Consider the following 17,079-nt stretch of genomic DNA (forward strand, 5'->3'; position numbering starts at 1 on the left):
GCGCTGGGTGACTGAGCCCAGTTATCTTCTGGCTTTGGAAACCATGTTTTGTTTATCGAGCTGTGTCTTAGGAGGAATTCAGCTTTTTGTTCCTCTGCTGCTGCATTGTCCTGCAATTAAACCTTGCCAGCATTTCCAGTCTGAATTGACTCATGGCAGGTTTATCCCCATTTATCCTGGATCTCTCTGTAGTTCCTCGAAGCTTTGTGGCAGAGCTGGGAGAGGCCAGGTCAGAGCTTCCTTGCATTGCAGGGTTGGAGTGTTGGGCTTGGTGGTTGCATGAGTTTTACCTTCTCAAAAAGCTCGAGGACTTCATGTTTTCCTCGTCTTGGAGCTGTTTGAGGCACTGGTGGCAGGGCCATGCTCTGTTCCCCCATGAGTTAGGCTGACTTCATCACTGACAGCACCCTGGAACAGCCCAAGAGCTGCTAAAAAAGACAATTTGAACACCCAGGCCAATTTCTTCCCTGAGTTTCAGCTGTCTAAATACAACCATGGTGATGTCAGTGGAGTTACTTTAAATTTCTGGTCAATATTTGGAGCAGGACCTGGCTGTGCCCATGGGAAGCATGGGAGGATTTACTTATATAAAAAAAAAGGAAAATATGATGGAGGTTGGGGAGTAAATGGGGAGTGAAGAATAAGACTCAGTCTCCCCTTTTCTTCCTGATTTTTTACCATCCTGAAAGAACTTTCCCTTTGGCAAACAGGTTGCCTCAAGTGGCCCTGGCGGCTTGCTAAGGGCACTGGGTTATGACAATAAATAAAAGCCAATGGCGCTTCTAGAAATGTGAGGAATGTGAAAATGTTTAAATGATTTAGTACCAGAAAACTTTATTTAAACATTTAATCGAAGAACATGCTTTCATCTTTAAAACATCAGTGTTTGAACTCCCATCCAAGTTTTCTCCAGATTTTCTATGTACTTCATCATATACAACAGCAAGCTGTGCTTTGCAAAGGGAATAAACTTCCAGTTCCCTGATTCTGTTTGTTGTTGCCTCAAACGCACCTAAATTACAGTAGAGAAGCTGTTTTTGGGAAAAAATCCTAAACATGTTATTTCCTGTGTTAAATAAGGTCTCATTTATTTGAAAAGTTGGAGGAGGGAAATGCTGTGTCCAAGCAAATCCCATAAAAGCTGCACGGCTTTCCATATGGAAACCAGCCTGGATACAGATGTGTCAGTCAGCACATGGGGGTTTTTCCTAATGCAAGGGAATATTCACCTCTGGGAAGTTCGTCTCCCCAGAAAGCACCAGGAGAGAGGCTGGGGTGGGTTGGTGGCGCTGGTTTGGTTGCAGTCTGGACTGGTGAGGGATGAAGGAGTGGGCTCTGACGAGTTGGGCTTGACTTCAAACCTGCCACAGGCATTGAAAAAAAAATCATTTCATTCTTAAAATGGGTGAGCATTAGTGGATTGTTTTTGAATTACATAATTTTTTGCATGTAAGAGCTGCACTTTGAAGAGAAAAACCTCAGGGCTCCATGCACACCACCACCCACTAGCCATCAATCCGTGGCTGTTTTTAAGAGCAGTGACGCTGAAGTCACACCGTAGCGATGACTCAGTGCACGTAACCACGCTCCCTTTTGGGGTGAACCGAGGGGATCAGCTTCGTAATGATTTTCCTGAGCTTGTGACCTCAGGGCCCCTTGGGTGCAGCATTAGCATTGGAAATGTCCCTGTTTGTGTTCCCAAAGCCGCCTGAGCGTGCGCCGGCCAGGGCCTGCCGTGCTCCGCTGGGGAGATTTATGCTTCCTAAGTACATTGTAAAAGTTTTATAAAGTAGCTTAAATATTTACACAATAAGCATTTAAGGAAACAGTTAGGCCTCTAAAGGAGCTGCTGATCCTTTGGGTCCATCAGACCATGGACATGAGCGTTTTTTAACTGTCTGACCTCCAGGAATTGCTTTTTTTTCCACCTAACTGGTTTTAAGCAGGCAAACAAATGGAAACTCATACACAGGAACCTATAAATAATGTTAATGACCTGGCTTGTATCCTCAAAAACCAGGAAATTTAGGAACATGCCGGCGAGCTGGCCCTTTGCTCACTGGAGGGTGGAAAGCGTAGCTGGGAGGATTCCTGCCCAATATCCCATCTATCCCTGCCCTCTGGCACTGGGAAGCCATTCCCAGTCCCTCCATCCCTTGTCCCCAGTCCCTCTCCAGCTCTCCTGGAGCCCCTTTAGGCCCTGGAAGGGGCTCTGAGCTCTCCCTGGAGCCTTCCCTTCTCCAGGTGAACATTCCCAGCTCTCCCAGCCTGGCTCCAGAGCAAAAGGGCTCCAGCCCTTGGAGCAGCTCCGTGGCCTCCCTCTGGACTTGCTCCAGCAGCTCCGCGTCCTTTGCCTTGCACTTGCCCCGGCACAACCACCTTTCTTCTGCTTCCAAATTTCCTTCTGCAAGGCTCCACCGATGCTGCATCTCCAGGGAGCTACAAGGAGCCTGTGCAGCTTTTATTTCTTGCTTCATCCAGCACCAGGCTGTGATACTGCCTGGAATTCTCCCCTCAGGAACTGCTCCATCCCACTGTAAGAGTGGAATCCTAGACTGGTTTGGGTGGGAAAAGGACCTGTGAAGATCATCTAGTCCAACCCCCATGGGTGTGTTGAGGAAGGTGGGAGGGTCCAGCCGTTGGTCCTTTGCTTGGTCTGCTTCAAGGAAAACATCCCAGACCCCTTGGATGGCCATTCCCTCTCATTTTAGGCCAGCAGGGAGTGGAGACCCCCTTGTATGGCAGGGGTGGGTGCTGTGCTCCCCTCCCCATCAGCACCCACCTCCCCTTTCCTTGCGCTTCCTGAGGCACTCGGGGTTGGGTTTTTTTCCTCCTGCTCACACGGCAAACGGATGTTTAGATCCGAAAGGAAATGGGATTGCTGTTTGCTCGGCTCCTCCTGAAGCAAACAGCCCTTCAAAATAACTCCGGTGGCGTAAGTGCCAGGAAAAACAACGAAGCCAAAACCTTGTAAGCAAATAATTGGCCTTTATGTGAGAGGGCTCCTCTTCAGCTCCAAGTTTGCAGATCAGAACTGCTCTTTCCACGTTTTGTTTTGAGGTTTTGCAATTCTTCTCAAAGCAAACACATCCAGTGTGTGCCGGATGGGGGGGTTTTACTGCTCCCAGAGTGCTGCTTGCAGGTGATTCCCCTAGGATACGCAGAGCTTTTGGGTGCAAAATTGTCATTACTGGAGTTCTGGAGCTCAAATCTGGACCCCAAATGCTGGCTGTTGCCCTGGAGGAGGTGGCTCCAGAACGGTGCCCTCGGGGTGTCCTGTCCCTGTCCCTGCTCCTGCAGGGATGGCTCCTGCAGGGCCCTTGGCCGGCACTGTGGGAAGAGCTCGGCTTCCCCACGCGGCCCAGCCCAGCCTGCCTGAGTCACCCCGGGCTGGGAAGGCACTTGGCAGGTTGGGAAAACTGGCTGGAAACTCCCTGCCTGCCCCAGGGCTGAGCTGTGCCCCAAAGCTGCACCCTTGATTTGGGCACATGGGGCCACAACCGCCCTAGAACAGCGTTCCCAGAGGAGAGCCCAGAAGAGTTCCCCAGGGTGAGCACTGCCCATCCTGTGCCTTCAGGCACTTCTTTGGGATACACAAGCCAGGAGCCCAATTCCTGCCACTCAGTGTCCCCGAGGCACCCACAGAGGGGATGGGGTGGGTGCCACCAGCGCAGCCCCAGGCTGGGCTTGCCTGGCCCCTGGACTCGTGCAGGGGAGCAGGATGTGTTTAAAACACACAAAGTGATGAAGTGTCACCCAGACTGAGCTGTTTCTCAGCTCCGCAGCCATCTCATCCCAGATTTCAGCTGCTCAGCTTCCAGGGAAAGGGATGGAAGGGGGCCTGCAGCCTCACTGGGGTGTCCATGAGCCCTCTTGGCTCACAGGGCTTGACAGACACCCTCACCCATCACGCACCAGCATCTGGGTGCTCCTAGGTTGGTAGATCTGACACACAGGATGCAGGGGTGGGAGCGTGTCCTGCTCCCTCTTCATCACCCTGTGGAAAAACTCGTTTGAGTGACAACTGCAGACGCTGAGGTGAGGTACAGGAGGAACAGGTACTTTTTTTAAACTTTATTTTATTTTTTCCTTTGGAAATGCAGCCTCTCACAGCCATGCTGTCACAGTTAAAATAAGGTTTAAATTACAGGGCTGGCTGTGGCTTTTTCCCTTTCTTTCAGAATTTTTGCCAACTTGCAATTTACTTAATGAAATCCTGCTATTTCGTTTAACGGGGATATTTTTTGCAGATGTTGATTTAACCCAGCTTTATAAAATATGTGAACTGTGCAGTTTCTTTCCTATTTTTAACAATTTAAAGATTCTAATGCAGAACTTGACAGAGCTTATAACACCAGTATCTGTTTGTACCATGTAAGAGTGGGGTTGAACAATGAGGCTTCCACATCATCCACAACCCCATCAGAAACAGTGTGGAATGCTTCAATAATGGGCAAAAATTGTCCAAAGTGAGAATTTGTGCTGCTCATTGGAGCTTTGTGAATTTTCTGGAAAAGTATCGGACCCTGGATTTATAACCAGTTATTCTTCAGGGTTTTTGCAGGGGAGTTCTCTACATCCATGTGGATTTTTTATATGTGTGATATATATGGAATGAGGAAGAAAAATGGGTCTGGTTTAGGCTGGTGACAAGCTGCCTTTTTAATGTATAATTCCTGGTGTTTCTCCTAATATTCCTTACTTTATCTTTTAGGACTGATTTCCCTGGAGGGAGGGGAAGAATCTGATATTTCTCCTCTAGTGCTGAATTGAGGGAGTGCAGTGTTGAACTCATTATCCCCGAGGATGCCTTCACGTGCTCCTGTAATCTCCCTGGCCTTGATGTACAAAGAGCCCGACCTGCTCCCCTTCCTCTCCTTCCCGTTTTCCTCTCCATGGGAAGGTCGTTTATTTGGTGCTTCATTTACAGTTTCTGAGTTCAGCCTTTGCTTTCAGCCCCAAAACAGCTTGTGGAGGAGTTGCAGCCAGAAACCCTGCACGAGAGCAGTCCTGAAAAGGTTATTTTTAGCTTGAAAATTCAGCTCCCAACAAAGATGAGAGCTTGTCCTAGAAAGGTGGGAGAGTTTTTCATCCAAACAGTTACACTGGCTGTGTCCATGCTGTAACTCAGAGCACGGAGGGACAGGACACAGGGAATGGCTTCCCACTGCCAGAGGGCAGGGACAGATGGGTTATTGGGAAGGAATTGTTCCTTGTGAGGGTGATGAGGCCTTGGCGCACGGTGCCCAGAGAAGCTGTGGCTGCCCCTGGATCCCTGGAAGTGTCCAAGGCCAGGTTGGATGGGGCTTGGAGCACCCTGGGACAGTGGAAGGTGTCCCTGCCCATGGCAGGGGGTGTAATGGGATGAACTTTAAGGTCCCTTCCAACCCAAACTATTTCTGTGATAACTCATTAATCCTTTTCTCCTAGAATATCCCTAACGAAGCTGGAGTTGTCTGGGATTCATATTAGTGCAGCAGCACAGGATGTATTCCATGGAGCTCTCTGTGTATTTTGGCATTTTCCTATTTTCCCCCCTCTTTTTTTCAAAAGAAACTGTGGTTTGTAGAAATGAAAACAAGTCCTTCTTGGCCAGGGAGGGTAATTAGTGTGAGTCACCTCCAGTCTCCCTGGGCAAGTACAGCGTGAGGAATTTGATCATCTGCGAGATGACATTGAAAGATGGGGACTTGCAGAGGCCACACGTTGCTGCGTCTCTGGGCTGCAGTGATGCTCTTCAGTGTTGTGGGTTTCATGCAAATACAATGATTTTCATCCCCCACCCCTGCTTCACACAAATTTTCTTGCTGTTCGTGTGCACTGCAGTAGATTTTACAGCAGCATCCTAGGGAGTATAAAAATGTGACAGTTGGACTCACTGATTTTAGAGTTACAGCTGTAACAGCTCAATAATTCTGAGAAAAGATATGTTTGATCTTCAGGGGTGATCTTATTCCAGGTTAGCAGAAATGGGTGCTCTGTGCATCCACTTCTCTGAGCTGCTGATTTGTGGATTTTCCAGAAGGGCCCCTCCATGGCACACAAATGGCACAAGAGCTGTTTTCCATGGTGCTCACAGTAGTGCAGGCCCTCCTGCTTTGCGGGACATCCAGCACGGCATCCTCACTGCTTCCACGCTGGATGTGAGGGACCAACCCTGGGGCTTAAATCCTGAGTTGCTGAAGTCATTGTTTAGTCTTTGCTTGAAGTGGGAGTAAGAGCCCGTGGATGCTGGCCACGAGCAGTTGTGAGTGGAGCGAGCTGCCTGCTTGGAGCGAGGGCTGCGACAGCCCCAGCAGATGTTTACACATCAATACATGCAGCAGCTATCAGAAAATCTGGCGTGTGTGGGTGCCCATGCAGCCCTGGACGTGTTGCGTGCAAGCAGGAGGTCAGGAGCCATTCCTGTGCTCCCTTCTATCTCTTCCCAGTGGGATTCCTGCGCTGGGCCCTTCCCTGGGCCGTTCACCCCAACCCCATCCCAGCTCTTTCAATCCCTCTCTGTCAGATGGGAGCCCCAGACCTCCCCGTACAGGTTTAGCCTTTCAGCATGACCAGGCTGGCCAGCACACCAGAGGGATTTGTTTCCTTGCAAAGGCCACGCTGGCACCCAAAATCCTTTAATTCCCTGTAAAACTCCAGCAAATCTGCCACGAGCGAGGACTTGCAGGAGCCGTGGGCGTCGTGACACGCGGTGGCAGCCCCGGAGCCGTGGCTCCCGTCTCGAGGTGCCTGCGCAGGCAGAGAGGCTTGGGAGAGCTTTATTAGGAGCAGGATCTTGGGCTCTGGCCAGGGAGAACAAAGCCTGAATTCCCATTGCACTCGCAGCCCCCGTCTGCTTCCCTTATATGTGAGGGCACTGATACCATGCTGGAAAGAGCGCCTTTTTTTGGGGTTGCAGGGGAGAATTATCAAATGAGGGGAGGCTTTGGCTGGACCCCTTTTGGAGAGAGGGTTGGATTGGAATAGAGGACCCACAGCTGGCCTGGGATGAACCCTCTGGCACAGGTTTGGGTTGAAAGCCAGAGTTCCCAAGCTGAGGTCTCATGTCTGCCTGGCACCAGATTCCACACCCAGCCAGCTGAGGAGGAGGAAAGCAGCTCATTCCCAAATTATATGGAGAAAAATACTTGTTGGGCTGCTGCTTGTGGCCCCCTTAGGGAGCCTCCTCTGTCACAGGTTGTTTTCCAGGTCTGTGATGAACTCCTAAAGCTTTCTCAGTCCTTGATACTTACAGTGGTATTGGCATGGAGCCGACAGACACTCGGTCTGCCCTCGAAGGTGCCGCTGTGGCTGCTGAGAAATCAGGGTGGCCTTGGGTTTTTTCAGCCCATTTGCTGCTCCTCATGTCACCTCTGGAAGCCATCAGCTCGTTCTCAGGAGTAAATCCCATGCAGATGTGAGAGCAGGGAGAGGCTCTTGCTCTGAAGGGAATGGCTGGGGCTGGAGCACAGTGCAGGCGCTCAAAATATGTCTGATGGTAATGTTTGGTATTGCTTTGGTTTTCCTCCCAGGGAGACAGCTCTGCTCATTTCTGGTTAGGAAACTAAAAAAAGCTGCGGCAGCTACAGCTGCTCGGGGTCCTGTGTCCTGTGCAAGCTCTGAAGCCCAAAGTTCCCATTTTCCTGGTGTTTTGGGAAGTGGATTTTCTGTGATCAGCTGGGACATCTGAAGGAGGGGAAGCTCGTGTAGGGGCAGCTGAGCATTCCCCTCTGGAAATGGCAAATTTGGGTTGTTCCTGGAGGGAGCTGAGCTGTAATTTGGGGTTGGGCTGTGCAAGGAGATGGTGATGTGCTGTCTGGCCTTTGCAGGACAGCCTTCCTGGTTTGGAGGAGCTCGGTGCCCATGGATTATCCAACAACTGGATAAAAAAAGCATCCAGGGCTGGGTCAGTGCTCCTGCTGCTGCTGGGGACACCTGATGTTCTTAGGAAGTTTGGGAAATGAGGAGGCTCCAGCAGCATCTCTGCAGCCTCTTCATGACATCCTCACCAACTTGGCCTCTGGCTTCCCAAAACAGCTCCAGCACCTCAGTGCCCCCTCCACCCCTTCCTTGGAGGTCTTTTCCAACATTAATGATTCTGGGATTAGTGCTGGTGTGAACCAGCAGGCTTTGGTTTGGTTCAGCCAAAGCCTCTCTCCTCTGGCCCGTCCTCCTCCACTGAGGAGATTCCCAGGCTCGGCTCCAGCGCCCAACGTGCACTTCCCAAGCGGCACGATGGAGGAGGGAAGGGGTGTTATTCCTGTTTCTCTTCTGAGGGACCTACTAATTAGTTTCTGCTTTTAAAAGGCTTTGAAGCACTCAGCCGAAACTTCTCTGGGAGCGAAAACTATGATTATTTATATTTATCCCATTTCCCAGAGCCTCGGCCCCGCCGCAGGATGCTCTGCCGTGCCGCAGCTCTGGCTGCTGGGCGGATTGTCCCACTCCCTGAGGGGTTTCTGACAGCACCTAGAGCTGCTCTGCCAAGCTAGAATGGCTTCCAAAGGCGGATGAGAGCTCAGGAGGTCCCACTTGGCCATCCCAACCCGTGGCCATCCCACTGGGATGTGGTTGGCGTGGCCGGGATTGCAGCCTCCGGACTGATGAACAGTGGGCACAGGGCCAGGCAGGAGCGGCGCAGGGAAGGGAGCCTTGGACATCACGGCAGCGGCTGGAAGGGAATTCTGCTATCCAGTGATTTATGGGGTGATTTCTCCCAGATTCTCAGCGTTTTTCAGGCTCTGGGAGAACAAAAGAAGGATTGCACACATGGCTGGGTGGAGGAGCTGAAAATGTGCAAGTTCTCAACCTAAAAATGGAAAAAAAGGGTTTTTTTCCCCCCAGTTTTGTTCCAGCTTCTCTCACCCTACTGCAGAGGGGACTTGGGAATGAACCTTCTCCCCTGTTTGTGGAGCTGGTGCCTTGCCCAGCTGGCAGCAGCAGGCAGAGGAAAAAGCCAATCCCAACCAGACAATGCTCAGATTTTCGTCAAACCTCTGGATTTTACAGAAAATCAATAGTGGGGACCTTCCCTTCCCCACCTTTTCCCCTGTGGTTTTCATCAGCTCGTTTTTCTCCCCATTTTCCAGCTGGTTGGGGTACAGGGGTGGATGGTCCCAGAGATGCCAAGCACGACCCTGGGATTTTGCTGGATTTGGGTTTATCCAGGGCTGGTTTCCAAGAGGGAAGAAGTCCCAGCCAGGCTGTGGTTGATGACAGGTCTGGTGCTTTCAGAAGTGGCAGCCAACGTGGGCGGTGACGTTCAAGGCTCCTTTTGAAGCTGTATTTACATTGTTGTGTTCCTCGGACGTGCCAGGTGTAACGCAGGTACCTGCACAGCCCAGGAGCTGAAAAAGCCATGGACGTGCCTGGGAAAGCTCTGAGCAAGACAAACTGAGGTTAATGGAGACTGTTGGACTCAAAAACATTTTAAAAACATCCCCTAAATCTCTGAAAACTTTGGCATTTAGAAGTAACTCATAAAAATGCCAGTGAAAAATACCTGAGTTGGGTTTTTCCAGTTTTCACCCTTTGCTGAAATGTCCTTTCTGAAACAGGGGAGCTGGGGGAAAAGCAGTGCCAAAATACCTTAAACTCATGTTCTGGACTGTGGATTTAATGGCCAGGGAAGGTCCATTAGAAGCAAACTCCTTGAGTTTAACTTGAAAATAAGCTAACTGATGATGACTTCCAAATTTCCGGGCAGAACTAAACATGGCATGTGTTTTGCTTTGAAGGATATAAAAAAAAATTAGCATGAGCTGATGATTTTGCAGAGTGGTTTCTTTTATGCAGAGAAAATTGTTTTCATCCTCATTCTTGGCATTGGCTCCTTGTCCTGTGTTGCTTTTGTTTCTTGGGTTGCCATGGAAATGTCCCCCTTTCCCCCCAGGCCTCTCCACACACCTCTTGCATGGGCTCTGGTGCTCGTCAGACCCTTTTTTTGAACTAATTTAATTAATTAACCCAGCGCAAGTGTTCTTCTGAGTTAATCATCTCCTGGGTTAACAAATTCAATCTGCTGGTGGAGGAGGCTGGGGAGCAGCAGAGCTCTGCTCCAAGGGAAAGGTGGAAAGAAGAGGAGGAGGAGGGTGGTGGATGTGGTGGTAGGGAGGGTTCTTCTCAGCTGTTTTTCCATGGTTTTTGTGGGATGAGTGAGCTGAACTGGTGTCCATGGCTGCCCAACAGCCATGTGAGGGTGGAGGAGTTGGGACCCCGCAGTGGCAGCGATGACACCAGATTAATGACAATATAAAACCACATTCTTGTTTCATAATTGAGATAGGAGCTGGGCTGAATCCTTATATTCAGTGGAGTAAACCAGAAATCTGGAAGAGTTTGATGCTGTGCAGCATGGGAAGGTCCAGCTGGCTGTCCCTGTGGCTGACCTTGGCCATCGGCTGGGCAGCTGGTGGCAGCTTTTCAGGGTCTCTGTGAGCCAGGGAGAATCTTTTCTTGGTGAAAGCTGGGATATTAAAGGATCCTCTGTTGATCCTGGTCTTTAGGAAAATGTCCCGGAGGAAAACCAGGGCTGCCCATCCTGCTGCTTGCACCCACCTGCCTTTCCCCTCAGGAGTCCATTGTCCTGCTGTAACAGCAGCTTCCTGCTTCCCTGGAGAAACCAAGGAGGAGTTAGAGAAGGGGACTGAACTGTCCTGTGCTCACCAGGATTTTCACCAGGATGGAGAAGCTCCTGCCCAGCCTCCTGTGTCCATTCCCTGCTGGGATTAGGATGTTGCCTTAAATACACACAGTGAGGCCAACACTGGGGCACTCCCGTGGGCCAAGACAGGGCTCACCAACCCCTCCAAGGTGCCCTCAGAGTCCCACCTGCCACTCCCAGTGAGGACAGGCAGCCAGAAGGTGGCTGCTTTGTGTCCCTGGAGGGGCCCCCTGTGCTGGGGACGGCTCTCAGCCTCTCCCCTGCCAAAGGGGCCGTGCCGGGGTCGGTGCCGGTGGCAGGGGGGCTCTGGGGGGCACAGTGATGCATTCCAGCTGAAACTTGTAAGGCAGAGGTATTTTAAGTATATTGGCTTAAGGAAAATGGTTGTGAGCTTTGCTGGGGCAGATTGACAATTAATTTCTTTTTTTTTTTTTTTTTTTTTTGCAAAGCCATAAAAATTCCATTTCTGCTGTGGAAAGTTTTAACCCCTTCCTTACCCTGGTGCTTGTTTCATGGGGTATTAATGGGGGATTATTTTAACTGATGGCTCCCTAGTGAACTGTTAATAGATTTTGGAGAAATGTGTGTGTTCTTTCTGCTAGGCTTTTTATCTGCACCTTGTGCACAGTGAGCTGTGTATGGCTGTAACCTTCCTGCTTCCCTGCTCCTGTGTGTTGGGCAGTGTAAATCTAGATGTGTGCTGTGGCAGAGGGGAGGAAAAAGACTGAGCTTGGATCTAATAGTCCAAAAGTGGAATTAAACTGAATGGAAAGATGTGGAGAGAGGAGGTAACTGAGCTCCATGGCCAGTGGACTGTGAGGCTGCCCTGTGACACAGGAGTACAGGAGGGAGGAACATGGAAATGGGGAGTGAGCTCTGTGTGGGGGGACTTTTGAATATCCTACTTCATTTCCAGATGCCCAGATGTGCATTCAAGTCCCCATCACATCTGGAGAGTGCAGTGATTTATTTTTTATGTGCATGGTCTTCCCTATGGGCACCTCTTAAATGTGTTTTGAGAAGTTCTTCCTTGCAGCCATGTATTGAGGGGTCCATTTGACCTGCTGAGAAGAGGTTTGGTGGCTTTGGGAAAGCCAAACAGTGAATCAGAGCCATTTATTTCGTGTGTTTCGTGATCTGCCCATGTTTTCCATCCTGCTTTTAAGCGCAACATCAAGCATTGGGGCTGTGCATCATTTTGTTTTGGAAAAAAGCATCTTTCTTTTCTCTTTTAAAGCACTCCTTTGAACTTTACTGGCATAAAACGCTGTCAAATCACAGTCTCAAACCTCAAGTTATTTTCTTTACCTCCACACTCTGCAGGGAGCGACAGCAGCAGTGCTGCTAACGCTGAGAGGATTTACAGTGTTTGCTCTCTGCATTTATTCCCAGATCCAGATTCCTTTTGCCTGAGCCATGCAGGAGGCTTTTCCCTTTAAATTCTGGGTTTGATTCTCCTATCTTGTTCCTTTATCTCTAATTGTTTGAATTTACTTCGGGATGTGCTGCGAGGCATCGCTGCCGTGGAGGAAGCAGCGACGTGGAGGAAGGAGTAAACACGAGGCAGAGTTTCAGCCCCTCCATCTGATGGATGAAGGTGGCTTCGATGGAGGAGATAGCCCTGACACCAGCCCCTCTGGAGCTGCTACAAGTTGTAGCTGCCTACAATGATAGTTGTTAAAAACCCGTCCTGTACCACTGCGGGACTCAAATATTTTCCTTTCTTCAAAAAGAAGGCTAACAAGCCTGCCTCTGTTCCAGCAGAAGTGGGAGGGGGAAAAAACAGAACAAAAAATGGATTTTCTTGTTTGTGCAGAAAGGGCAGCATGGAAAAAAAGAGAAGGGAAAAGTGGCATTTATTTAAAAGGCAGAGGAGGAGGTGGTGTTGTGCCGGCCGCCCCTGCTCTCTGCAGAGTGGTAGTGGCTAATAGCTGGAGGCGAAAGTAATACTTGGCAGGGGATGAGACACAGCACAGGCCCCCCTGATTTGGGGGCTTGCTGAAGTGCTTGTTTTATGTCAGGGCTGCGGGATGAGTTCATCTTCGCAGGATTTGGTTGAGTGCACTGGGAGATAAAAGGAGGGAGAGGAACTCACCACGGCACAGGGAGTGCTGGGAGAGGGACCCTGCAACAGCTTCCTGCAGGCAGGGGCTGCTCAGATGGGCCTGTAACTGTCCCCTTTCAGGGCTTTATTTCCCTGTGGGTTGCTTTTTTTGGATTTTAAAGACTTTTCTCTCCCCTGGCCAGAAGTGGATTGAAAGGAAACTTCTCACTTCTTGAGGTGCAGCTACCTAAAACTCATCTCCTCACCTGTTTGAAGAAGCACAGGACATCTCCAGGAGTGCTTTGAATTGGCAGAGCTGTCACTGCCAGGCAGGAGCTGTGGGATGACAGAGATGAGGAGCACATTTGCAGGGGGATGCATTCATGGATGGATGGATGGAGTGAAGTTCCTGCCATAAGTTGCATGGAAGCGCTTTTAATGAGGCTATTTCAGATGCATGTGAAAGCAGGAGGTGTAAAAAGCCCTTCCCCTGTTTTCATTGATGATTTTGCCTAGATAATTCCAAGTTCCTGTAAAGCAGAGATGGCACCAGGGCTGGTGGCACCTCCAGCATGATATTCTTGTAGGATAGGCACTGTTTTCCTCCTGGCTTTGCTTTCTTTGCTTTCCCCACCTCATATATTAATTTGCAGTAAACCATGGGAAACTCCTATTGAAATGTTTATTGCTGACTGTTCCCCAGATTAATTGAGCTGCTGGGGACACTGGAGGTTTGGAGCTGTCCCATCCTTAATCTGTAAGGGAAATGCAGGGGTGGAGCAGTAGTTTCTCAAAAACGAAATGACAAAACCAACGTAGCTAATGGGCATGGAGGGCTTTGAGGAGATTGGGAGGTTAAACAGATGCGGAGCTCAGTAATTGCTACCAGCCTCCAGCCCCGGCACATGAAAGGCCCTGAGCTGGTCTGCAGCCCCCAGACCAACTTGAGTGGGACAACAGCAAAACTCAGCATTTGGGGAGAACTTTAGAAAGGCAGTGGGAGCATCTGCAGGATGTTCCAGGGAAGAGATGCCTGTGGAAACTGGATGCTTTGGAAGATGGATGGGTCTCTGAGCACCCTGGTTTAGTGGAAGTTGGCCCTGTCGATGGCAGGGGGATGGACTGAGATGGTGTCCACAAAAATGTGGCCTGTGGTGGGTGAAGGGGTTGGTTCAGGCTGATGAGCATTGCCCACAGCAAAGGGCATCCTGCTGCCTCCCTGCCTGCCCTGTCACCCCCTCCCCCATGGCCCTCCCCTTAAATTTGTATAGTTACAACTCCAGTTAAACTCCAACAAAGCCGCTTAATTCAAAGCTGGTTAATGGGGAGGGGAGCCCGGTCCCCTCCAGGGTAATTTGAGCTGAAAAGAAGCAGGGCCAGAGGGCTGTGCCTGAAATCCGGTGTGTCAATGGGGGCTCTGGAGCAAAATAATGGCATCACCCCGTGGGCAAGTTAATGGGACATGATGGCACGGAGGCACCGGGGTCAGCAGGCCGCGGGCGCGTGAGGGATTGTCAAGGAGCTTAATGCCGGCCACGGAGCGCGGCTGGCTCGGAGCAGAGCTCCTTGCTGGAAATTCCACGGCAGTTTTCTGTTAACCGGTGTGGTAGGAGCAGGAATGATGTTCAGCAAGTGGTTAATTTGCCCTCTTTGGGGCTCCTTCTTTTCCTGTCTTCCTTCTGGAGACATAAATTCTGGAGGCATCATAGATTAAACAGATTTCTGGCAGCCTGTGTCCCTCCCGTCTTCCCTGACTGTAATTCCTAGAAAGAAGAGACGTTTCTCATTGTCTGGAGAGAGTTCCAATGGGTTTTTAGAAGGACATGTATAGTTCATAGCAGCTACTCCCCCTTGGCATGAAGCACTTCCTCAGATTTCATGTTCCCCATGGGAACATCAGCATCTCTGTCAGAGAATATTACACAGCAGAGACACCCAGCGGGTCACTCATCGAGGCACGTCCTGGACATCCCCCTGGGGTCAGCTCGGCACAAGTTGGGCTTGGAAAGTGGGGATACAGGAGCACAGTGGTGCTGGGGAGCCGCCAGGCTCAGGGCTGGCAGAGCAACACTGGGGCAGTGTCTGTGCCAGCTCCAGTGGGAGGAATGCAGATATCCTGAGGACACGGGGCCCCAGCTGCTGGATGCAGGGTTGGACATTAAATTGGAGAGAGGAAGATGTGCTGAGCTCATGGGAGATGGTGGGCGCCCTGTGGGGTCTCCAGCCTGGGCTTGAGCTGCCGGTCTTGGTGGCATTTGATGTAACTGAAGACAGTATTTGGGTTGAACACAAGCTTTGAGATGAAGATGGACTTTGGGTTGAGCACAAGTTTTGGATTGAGCACAGATTTCAGATTAATAGAACTTTTGAGATGAGCACAAATTTTAGGTTAAATACAGATTCTGGCTTGGACACAAATTTTGGGTTGAGCGTGAAATTTGTGTTAAACACAAGTTTTGGGTTGAGCATAGGTTTTGGGTTGAACACAAATACTAGGTTGAACATGAAGTTTGTGTTGAACGCAAGTTTTAGGTTGAGCACAAACTTTGGGTTAAATACGTGTTTGGAGCTGAATACAAGTTTTGGCCTGAACACAAATTTTGGGTTCAGTGTGAAGTTTGTGTTGAACACAAGGTTTGGGTTGAGCACCGTCTTTGGGTTGAACATGAAGTTTATGTTGAACACAGGGTTTGGGTTGAGCACAAGTTCAGTTCTCACTGAGCAAAGCTTATGGGTGGGAGGAGCTGTTTCCCAGCCTCCATCCCTGTCGTTTCCCAAGTGATCCCAGCACTCCTGACTCTCTCTGTTTCCCCACAGATGCCAGCACGTCGCCCGATGCCGTGAAGAGGAGCCATTGGTGCAACGTGGCCTACTGGGAGCACCGGACGCGCGTGGGCCGCCTCTACACAGTGTACGAACAGTCTGTCAGTATCTTCTATGACCTACCTCAAGGAAACGGCTTCTGCCTCGGACAGCTAAACCTGGACAACAGGAGCGAGACTGTGAGAAGGACTCGAAGTAAAATCGGCTACGGGATTTTACTGAGCAAGGAACCGGACGGGGTGTGGGCCTACAACCGCAGCGAGCATCCCATCTTTGTCAACTCCCCGACACTGGACATCCCCAACTGTAGGACTCTGATCGTGCGCAAGGTGATGCCGGGCTACTCCATCAAGGTGTTTGACTACGAGAAGTCCTGCCTGCTGCAGCACACGGCCGAGCTGGATTATGCAGACGGGCCCTACGACCCCAACAGCGTCCGGATCAGCTTCGCCAAGGGCTGGGGGCCGTGTTATTCCAGACAGTTCATCACGTCGTGTCCTTGTTGGCTGGAGATCTTACTCAGCAACAACCGATAACGGTCAGCCTCTGGCAAAAGGAGAACAACAAAAAAAAACCACACACACAAAAAAAAAAAAAAAGACACAGACTATCCCAAATATCATCTACCTAGATTTAATATAAAGTTTTATATATTATATGAAAATATATATTATACTTGTAATTATGGAGTCATTTTTACAATGTAATTATTTATGTATGGTGCAATGTGTATATGGACAAAAAACAGAAAATGCACTTTGGCTTATATAATTCTTTCAATACAGATTTTTAAAAAAAAAAAAAAAACAAAGAAAAATTATACAGCAAAAATAGGAGAAAGCCCTAATTTTGATGTATGGTTTTTTGAAATATTATTAATACCCAGACAAAAAGCTAATACAGTCACTCATTGATAATAAAGTATTCGCATTATGGGGGGGGATTTAATTGTCTTTTTTCTTCCCCCCCCCAGCTGAAGTTGGCAGCAGTCAGGGGGTTCCAGAGGGCAGCTGCTGTCTCCCATCTCAGCCAGGACCCTGGAAAACTAATAAATGAGTTGGAAGGCTGCAGCTAGCTCCAAGGTGAGGGTGAGTGAGGCCAGCTGGAGAGCCAGGGAGCACTGGGAGGAGGTGAGAGGTAGCTCTCCCATAGCTGTTCTCACTCAGGGCTCTCTGATCTCTCTGATAACATAAAATGTGGTGGGAACATGGTGAGGGTGCACGTCCATGTTTGCACAAATAATTTTTCATCAGTGCTTATCAGTGGGTATCAGAAAAGCAGAATATTCCATGGCCACAAAGCTGCCCAGCAGAACCAGTTTGGATTATCGGCCTTACCCTGGGGTTGTCTGTGAGTCCAGCATGTCCCAGATGTGTTTGATGGTTGAGAAACAAATGGAGGTTTTGAACAACTCGTGGTTGGGTGGATCCTCCTTTGGAGCGTGCCCTGGATTTTGGGAACGTCTCCAGTGCCTTGGCGGAGGTGCCTTGGCGGAGTTGTGAGCAGCTTTGTCCCATAGATCTCCCAGTCTGTCGTCCAGGCAATAAATGATCCAGGAGTGTTTGGG

The 17,079-nt window shown here is 49.8% G+C and overlaps 1 protein-coding gene across 2 annotated transcripts in view; it reads left to right on the forward strand.

The window, feature by feature from the left end:
• The window catches only part of SMAD6 (SMAD family member 6), a 38,465-nt gene extending 22,018 nt beyond the window's left edge, over positions 1 to 16,447 (forward strand). For both annotated transcript variants that reach the window (XM_039557848.1, XM_039557849.1), the window contains exon 4: positions 15,507 to 16,447. In XM_039557848.1, coding sequence (XP_039413782.1) covers positions 15,507 to 16,048 — 542 coding nt within the window. In that variant the 3' untranslated portion in view covers positions 16,049 to 16,447. The remainder of the gene's footprint in view (positions 1 to 15,506) is intronic.
• The last annotated feature ends 632 nt before the right edge of the window (positions 16,448 to 17,079 follow it).

Source organism: Corvus cornix, chromosome 10, assembly GCF_000738735.6.
Source record: "Corvus cornix cornix isolate S_Up_H32 chromosome 10, ASM73873v5, whole genome shotgun sequence".
In the NCBI taxonomy this organism is placed as follows: Eukaryota; Metazoa; Chordata; class Aves; order Passeriformes; family Corvidae; genus Corvus; species Corvus cornix.